The sequence below is a fragment of the Balaenoptera musculus genome, chromosome 18 (genome assembly GCF_009873245.2).
Source record: "Balaenoptera musculus isolate JJ_BM4_2016_0621 chromosome 18, mBalMus1.pri.v3, whole genome shotgun sequence".
Taxonomy (NCBI): domain Eukaryota; kingdom Metazoa; phylum Chordata; class Mammalia; order Artiodactyla; family Balaenopteridae; genus Balaenoptera; species Balaenoptera musculus.
Genome location: NC_045802.1, coordinates 77,425,222 through 77,433,976, shown reverse-complemented (window position 1 = coordinate 77,433,976; position 8,755 = coordinate 77,425,222). Strand labels below are relative to the sequence as shown.

General features: G+C 46.8%; 1 protein-coding gene across 2 annotated transcripts; it reads right to left on the bottom strand.

Annotated features, from left to right (window-relative positions):
* Positions 1 to 3,128: 3,128 nt before the first annotated feature.
* Positions 3,129 to 8,755, bottom strand: ING1 (inhibitor of growth family member 1). 2 transcript variants are annotated; one of them, XM_036831918.1, is made up of 3 exons: positions 6,803 to 6,979; positions 5,763 to 5,956; positions 3,129 to 4,155 (listed from the first exon to the last, which is right to left on the bottom strand). In XM_036831918.1, the coding sequence occupies exons 2-3, from the start codon at positions 5,872 to 5,874 to the stop codon at positions 3,455 to 3,457; spliced, it is 813 nt and encodes a 270-aa protein (XP_036687813.1). In that variant the 5' UTR covers positions 5,875 to 5,956; positions 6,803 to 6,979; the 3' UTR covers positions 3,129 to 3,454. The 2 variants fall into 2 exon arrangements, with proteins under 2 accessions (XP_036687813.1, XP_036687812.1); XM_036831917.1 differs by lacking the exons at positions 5,763 to 5,956; positions 6,803 to 6,979 and adding an exon at positions 8,446 to 8,755.

The window sequence follows — 8,755 nt, the reverse complement described above, 5'->3', positions numbered from 1 at the left end:
ACACCACAACGTCCAAGTAGCTGGAGGGCACGTCTCTGTGGGCGGCCCGTGGGTCCTGTCACATTGGTATTCCTTCTCAGGACCCCGAAGGTACCCTCTTCTGAGCACCCCGTGCCCCAGGTACACCATGCCGTGGCTGCCCGATATGGAGTGGTTGAGTGAACTGAGTTGCCTTGTCCCAGTTTAAAATAAAGTATGTTCTAATGGAAACATTTTAGACCCTTTATCTGGACTGTAATAACTTGGGTTATTAAACATAAGCAACTGATGGTTAGCAGAGGTGGTGGGTGCATGAAATGGGTGAAGAGGGTCAAAAAGTACAAACTTCCAGTTATAAATAAGTCATGGGATCCAGTTTACATCATGGTGACTATAGTTAATAATACTGTATTGCATATTTGAAAGTTAAGAAAGTAAATCTTAAAAAGTCCTTATCACAAGATTTAAAAAAATTATAACTGTGTGGTGACAGGTGTCAACTAGACTTAGTGGTGATAATTTTGCAATATATACAAATATCCAATCATTATGTTGTAGACCTGAAACATAATTAACATTTAATGTTATGTCGATTATACCTCCATAAAAATGTTTAAATCAAAAAAAAACAAAAAGCAAATTAAAAAAAGCAACTGTTCTGCATTAGATAGCTTTTCACTAACCTAAATAAATACAAAAAAATTCAATCTCATTTTCCGCACTCCCAGAGGGTTACCTGGATCTTTCTGTTTTCTTATCACTTACCTGGTGATAAGGTTCTAAGCACTTATCTGTGACTTTTTATCCAGTGTCCACTGGAATTAATCAAAGTGATTTAAAAGACAGCTAAATCTAACAAACTCTGCCTCTGTAACACTCCACATTTTAAAAAGAAAACATGGCTAGCCATTTGTCCTTACTGGAAACTTCATCAAAGGTAGGGAAAAAAGACCCAGCATTAGATTAACTCTATGCCAGTGTCTTACTTCAGCTCATTTAGTTCTCGGAACCACCCTAAATGAAACATATAGTTGATTCTTGAACACCACAGAGGTTAGGGGCGCTGACCCCAGGGCAGTGGAAAATCCGAGTATAACTTAGAGTCGGCCCTCCGTCCCCGCAGTTCCTCTGTATCTGGGGTTCAGAGTCCACGGATTCAACCAAGTGCAGATCGTGCAGTACTGCAGTGTTTACTTTTGAAAAGAACCCGCGTGTAAGTGGGCCCATGCAGTTCAAACCTATGCTGATCAAGGGTGAACTCTATTTTAAAAGTGAAGAACCATGATCACGGGTTAGGCAATTTATTCAATACCTAAGCCTTAAGGGACAAAGATGGAGTTCGGACATAGCAAGGTTTGGCCCCTGTGCCTGTCTCTCTCCAGTAGAGCTGTCTACACCGAAACTGAATAAACATGAAGAAATCCAGTATTAGCAAATATGTTCTCTTCAATTTTCTCTTCCATAACTTAACTTTCATCATTAGCTCTAATTAAAATAGAAGTGGAAAACTAGCAAATAGAACTGTTTTCAATATAGTTAATTTATACAAGCAAAGATTGGTTTAAATTGCTCTTCTCGCCATTGGACTGTCATTGACTATTTTAGTTAACTTATTTTCATCTAGTAAACTTCCTAATTTTTATTTGTCTAGGTAAAGCTTATCAAATTTAAACACTTAAGATTCTTAAACGTTTGGAAGTTTTGCTGGAAAGCAAATGCCCATTTGTAGGTATTGATATGCAAACAGTTCACGTTTTAATGTGTGATCAACTACAATGTGCATTTCTCTACCAAACAGCCCTCTGTACTGGAAATTCAATGTAAAAGTTAGGGAGTTATGTCTGGCACAAAAAAAGTTCTCATTAATTGCTTACCAAATAAAGTCAACAATCAGAAAACAACTTATGGTTTTACGTGTAATAAACACATGCCATACACGTGCTCAGATGCTACAGTGGTTCCTCGATTCTTCCTTGTGGTAGCTTCAGGGACTCAGCAGACTACGGAGAGAAACTGTTCTCTCCAATACAGGGTTAAAGTGAACCATATATCGCTTAGAAAGAAAAATTCCATTGACCCTTTCAATATGTGGGCAGTGAAGGACACCGATTACCATGCAAGAAGTCAGTCTAAATCAGAGGTCAGCACAGTTCTTCGACTGGGCCAGAAAGTAAATAATTTCAGCTTTGTGGCTCGTATGGCCTGTGTCCCAACCACTCAACTCTGACGCTGTACCAAAGCGGCCACACACAATGCGCTAGTGAATGAGCCTGGCTGTGTCAATAAACTTTATTTACGGACACTAAAACTTGAATTTCATATAATTTTCATATGTCACGAAATTGGATTCTCATGTAGATTTTTTTTTTTTTTTTAACCATTTAACAATGTTAAGATCATTCTTGGCTCACACACCATACAAAAGCAGGTGGTGGGCTGTATTTGGTCTGTGGGCAGTAATTTCCCCACCCCTGGTCTAAACATATACTCTGTTTTAACACTTATTTTTTGCTGGCAATCAGATAACTTCTACTTCATTATTAAGTGAGAACAATAATACAAAATTTGCTTAAGGCTTTGTCTAAGCTGCTGGCGTACACATTTTTAAGACAAAAAGTTAACACTTACTTATGTCAAGATTAAATATACCGGTAGATGAACAAACTGGCCGAGTTGCATTTATTTCTTGATGTCAAGTCTATATGGCTCTCATGCACACAACGGCATCTGGCTGCACTTCTGACTCTAATACAGCGAGTGCAAGTTCACTTGAAAATGCACATTTGTACATCTTATGTAAGCTAAAGACAGCTACGCTAGTATTTGTTGATAGCAAAAGCGTGATCTGAAGCTCCAGGACTGGACCACTCCTGTTTGGTTTAATAAAAAAATGTACCCAATCATTAAAAATGGCCATTTGGGGAACGGGCCAGCATATAAAACGTTTGTCAGGTAAAATGTAACCATTTAGCTTTTTTAAAAAATGATTTTCAAACTTTAAACCTTTCTATTGAATTGTTACATGGATATACACTATTATAGCGAGAAACAAATTTGCTATGGGTTATATTTTCAGCAACTTGGCTAACTTTTTAAAAATCTGTTCGTGAAGTTAATAACATTTTTTAAAAAATAAAATAGTAGCTAAGTGAAATTTCTTCTTTCCACATTTAATGTGTTCGGTTGCTTCCAAGTCACCCCCGACTCCCAACAACAACAGAAACCGGAGACCCACTCGAGTGTTTAATTCAAACCTATATTTGCAGTTTCTAAAATGCTTATCCACAGACCACTCTCTCGTTACACATGTGCACCAAGGGAAAAGCAAAGAGAACCCCGGTCGTCCCTACGAGAGGAAGAGCTCCTCTTCCAACAGTCTTTAGAAGGCTACACGCGCAGTCCCCGCGCCCGTCCAGGTGGCGATGCAATAAATACTCGGCTCGTCCTGCTCGCCTCGGGCCAGCCAGGCCCGCCACTACCTGTTGTAGGCCCGCTCCTTTTTGGACTTCTCCAGGGCCTTGTCCATGGTCTTCTCGTTCTCCCCTCGACATTTGGGGCAGTACCACTTGCCCTTGGGTTTATGGTTCAGCCCCACGCAGGAGAAGTGGAACCACTCGATGGGGCACTCGTCATTGTCACAGCCGATCATCTCTCCATAGGAGACCTGATTGCACAGACAGTACGTGGGCTCGTTCGGGTCAATGGGAAGGTCCGCAGGGGATGCCTCCCTCTCGGCTTTGGCCTTGGAGCGTTTCTTCTTCTTGGAGGCCTTCGCCTTCTTCTCCTTAGGCGTTCCGGAGGTGATGTCATCATGGTCGTGATTATTAGCTGCGTTTTCCCGGTTCTCGTTGTTGCGCTGTCGCCGGGACCGCTTGCTGTTAGGCTTTTCTGCCTGCGCGACTGTCTCAGTTTTTGACTTATCCTGGCCAGCTTTGCTGTGGCCAGTGGTGTCACTGACCTCTTGATGTGCCTCAAAGAGTTCCACGTGACTGTCCACCTGCCTGGCCCGGTTCTCCACCAGCTCCACCATCTGACTCACGATCTGGATCTTCTCGTCGCCCAGCTCCTGGCTCCGAATCAGCGCCCTCTGAATGCAGGGCAGCACCCTTCTCCTCTGGGCGCCGTCCGTCTCCCGCTTGAACTTCTCGTAATATTCATCCAGCTCCTGCAGGATTTCTGCAAAGGAAACAATAAGCGTTACACCCTCGCCATAAACCCTACCGAGGCTTTCGGTTCTCTGATCTACAAAAAAAGTAATTGTTAAGAGACAAAAAGGATCAATGCAAGGCTTCCTAGTATGAAAACTTGTAACCTGTAGTTCTCTCTGGCAGGCTTTTTTTTTTTTTCCTGGTGAAAAAATCTTTAGAACTAAATACAAACATCAACACAGTTCCTATTTATCAAAGTGCCCCTCAAAGCTCCCCAAGGGACTCTGTGTGCATTCAGAGATTGGGTAACGAAAACTCCTTGGACAGGCACCTATGGGGAAAGTTCAAGTTTAGGTAAAGTGCTGAGGTCCAAACCTTTATTTTCTACAAAATTAATGATTATGTCCTACATTTCCATTGTTTCTATCCAAATATTTTTGTAATAATTTAAAGGCTATTATTTTAGCTATTTTAATGCACTGACATCTAGAATACCGGATTAAATTAGAGAACGTACATAAATACTACATAGTGACCCAGGGCCTCAGTTTATTGGTCACATCATTCCATCCCAGCACGTACAGGAATATCTCTGTATTACCGTGTATTACTGAAAACAAGAATGGTTTGTCACAATAAGCCAGGCGACCCAGCCTTGCTTTAAAACAAACGTTGCAGATTTTACATTTCCATTTACTGCTTAAAACAATCACATTTGTATCTATAAAAGGCAACAGATTTTAAAACATTATCAAAAACAAACAAAAACCACTCAGTACTGAATGTAAATCTTCTTGGACAGGTTAGAAGACAGTGTATGTGATTTTAAAATGTAATTTGGCAAATGTAATTAGGCAATTTCTCAAGAAATAAAAGCTGTTAGATAATCTGATTGAAATAAGGAAAGTAAATATTCTTCCCAAGAATCTACTTAAATACACAGATAGAAATTCCCAGAGTTATCTTCCCTAAACAGTAACCATGAAATTAAATAGTATCAGATTTTTCTCCTGAAAACCTTTCGTAGTCTCTTAAAATAAGGCAATTCAACTCTCCAACTCAGAAGCTGCGGGAGGATACGGGTGGGGCGAGTATAAAATGTGACATAACCCCTTCCAGATCTTATATCCAATTAGCTATAAGGCATAAACCTCACACTAGAGTAAACATATGAACTTAGGCGAATACTACTTAAGCACATATTATTTTCCAGGCTACATTCTTCAACTGAAGATAGCGCTGAAGACACTTCCTAGAGGAACAATGCAGACTGTCTGCCACCAGAAAGGAGGAATGCCATAGTCTCACGGGCTCTTGGAGTTATTATTCCCGAAAATAAACAGCTCTATTCAACTTATCCAAGTTCTATTTCACAGGTGCTAAAATATGAGTTTCTGCCATTTATTTTTTAAGTGGATTACACATTACAAAACTGTATCAGTTGGTTTAATTAGTAACCAAATTTCTAAAGACAATGTTATCATTTCATAGAAAAGAGAACAATTCCATCATATTGCTAATTTAATAGCATACAGCTTCTTCTACATCACAAGCAAGCTTACTGCCACGTGAAGCCCCCCTGTGGGAAAGAAACAAACACCCCATTACAAAATTACCAAGAAATAATTCTTTTACCTACACAACGGCATACATTTCTTCGATGCCCCAAGCGAAGTACTCTTATCAACAAAGCCACTGAAGTACAAACATCTGTAATCAGGAACCCCTGTGCTAACTGGGGCGGCATCCTGTCAGCACACCTGGCTTCTTCAGCTTCATCAGCTCCAACCGCTGCTGACCCTTCTTTCTAAAAATGCTCCATACTGACACTATAGGAAAGCAATGGTACCATGGAAAGAATCTAAGGATTAAGCGAGACTGCAGACAAATTTAAACTGATCTGTCCAATTATTAGAAATTTTTTTTTGTTTTACACAGGGATTGCGCTGAAGTTCTTTATGAAGTCTTCTTCCTTGGTGCGTGGGCATTTAAAAAATAACACTTCAAAAATAGCTGAAAAATATTTTAAATTCAAAATAACCTCAAATGTCATTGGTAAACTAATTATGATCCATCCTTATGAATTAATGTCCAGTTGATGTTTACTATGCAAACACTGTTAACCAAAGTTTGACTTGCAACCTAGGAGTTCTTTTAAAAATAAAGCCTTAATTTTTAGATTAGACTGTGCTGCGTATCTCAACACTTAAGTACCAAGTCCCAACCAAATGAGTTACGACTATTACCATGACGGATGTTAAGGCTCTGCAGCTCACTCGGCACTGGCTTCCACGTGAGCCGGGTAGGGTGCGGGTGGGACTGATTTTCTCCGAAGGAGCCAAGTACGCACTGAGCGTGTATTAACTCGACGGAAGATACGCCGGCTCTGAAGCGGTAAAACAGGCTGCCAGACAGTAAGGAAAGCGGTAAGAAAGCAACCTCAACGGTATACTGACGTGGACGCTCGAAAATTTTCAGGATGAACTTTTTGGTCTCCTTGAGATTTCCTAAAAATGCTAAGGAACAGTGCCGGTGACGACGAATTCCTCAAAGACTGGGAAACCCGTTAACTCTCCGCTTTAGTCATTCCACCACCCGAGCCGCCTCCGAGCTCAGCGCACACGGGACCCCCTCGGGGGCCGCCCGGCTCTCCCTGTCCTGGGTCACCGACTCACCAGGCCCGGGTCACTCACGCTTCCCCCGCTCCACGCGGCCGCACCCGCGGGTCCTCGGGGCCCGGGCGGGAGGCCCGACTGCGCCCTCGGCAGCCCCGGCAGCAAAGATTGCCGGCCTCGCCCTGTCCCCCGGGCGCCGCCATTCCTCCGCGACTAAAGTGACCAGGCTCACGTCCATGGGGGCGGGGCCAAGCCGGTCCCTGCCAATGGGGAGGTGACCAGCCGGCGGCACGCCGCGCCCCTGGAACCACTGCCTATGGGGATCGCCGGGCCGGAGGGCGGAGGCCATGCGGGGCACCAATCACAACGCAGAACCAGAGACCACAGCCCGCCCTAGCTACACCAATGGCCAATGCGACGGCGGAGGCCGAGCGACCCGAAGACATTCAAATCAACTCGACCTCCTCCCTCCTCCCCGCCCCTCCACCAAAGAGAAAAAAGAAAGCAGCGGAAACAGAGACCCGTGCCAGTCACTGCGCAAGACCCGCCCTCATCCGGCCCAGCAACCGATGGTTCAGCAGCGGACTGATAAGGACATTCCATGGGAGATGCCACGGCCAATTACAGGAGGCCGAGGCGGAACATTCGCAATATGCTAATAAGGCTGCTATAAAAGTCGCTGCGAAGCCGAGCCTCCAGTAGAGCGCGTAGGGGCGCCTTCCCCTCAGGGGCTTTAGTGCGCTGTGGGGCGCTTTCTGGCTTTCCACCTCCCCCCACTCTTCCGTTTGCCTGCTGCGCAGTCCTGTAAACATGGGTAAACTCCGAGTGACTATCCACGTTCCAAATACAGACCCCAATGCCGTGCCTGACCAGGAAGGAAAGTTTCCCCAACAGCCAGCAATTCCCAGCGGACCCGAACCCTCCGTCTCTCTCCGGCAGTCTGGGCAGCCGGGGCTGCAGAGAACGACCCACAGGTCCTCTCCCCTGCCATGTTCCTCTCCAAGCCGACAATACTTGCCTGCGCCCCCCGAGCACAGCACAGATGGGCGACTTCTTCGCCCCATCCTCCCTTCCCTGCCCTCCCCTTCCCCACTGCACACACGGAATAAAGCCCTGGCCCTCCGCAAACTACACCCGGCCGCGTCGCCCCTCGCAAGTCGGCCCTCACTCGGTGTCCAGGGCCGGGGGCTGGGCGGGGGCGACTGGGGCTACACCACGCGGAGTACGGACCCCGGACTTTATGTAACACTCAGATTCAGGACTGGGTGAAGGTGGTTCCGGGGATAGCGAGCAGGGCCGGGGGACCCCTCGTCCGCAGCGCCCTCCCAGCAGCCCTGCGCGCAGCCCCGTCCCTGCGCCCCTCAGCCTAGCGACCGCGGCACATCCCTCCCTCGGCGCTGTAGCCTGCGCCCCCTGCGCCCCCTCCCCCGCAGCACCCCGCCTCGTCACTTCACTACAAAGAGCGCTTTGCTCGCGCAGCCTGGCGTTGAGACCTCTCGTTCCTCCTTCCTCCTCCGTGTCCGGGCTTCGCGCACAAGGACCTTGGCAAATCAAAGACGCTCCAGACCTTTTGTTTCTGCCGGCGAGGGCCCCGCCGCGGGCTCGCGGCTCTCCAGGAGGGGAGCAGGACGGCCCGCGGCCCCGCGGCGCGCCGCGACCGGCGGGGATGGAGCAGCCGCCCCCGCCCATCCATCCCGCCGTACCTTGGTATTTCGCGTCGATCTCCCGCATCAGAGAGACGTTTCTCTGCAGATCGAAAGGCAGAGACTCGATGGAGTCCAGGTAGTCCTCCACATAGTTCACCAGGTGGATCTGCTCCCCGTTGGCAGGGCTCAACATGGTTCACCGAGGTCCCCGGCGACTCCGCGCGGCTTTCCGCTTCCTCCGGCCCCCGCCCCCTCGGAGCCCAGCGCTGCAAAATGCAAGGCTCCCGCCCGCCGGCGCCCCCCCTCCGGCCGGCCCCGCGCCGCTACATCTGCGAGCCGCTCTGCCTGGGCCCGGGGACCGGCGCCT

What these genes read in the sequence shown, in the direction of transcription:
- ING1 (XM_036831917.1), bottom strand. Translation starts at nt 8,581, where the DNA reads ATGTTGAGCCCTGCCAACGGGGAGCAGATCCACCTGGTGAACTATGTG. An exon ending in GATCGACGCGAAATACCAAG is followed by an intron (nt 4,156 to 8,445) that starts GTACGGCGGGAT and finishes TTTCCTTTGCAG; the next exon opens with AAATCCTGCAGGAGCTGGAT.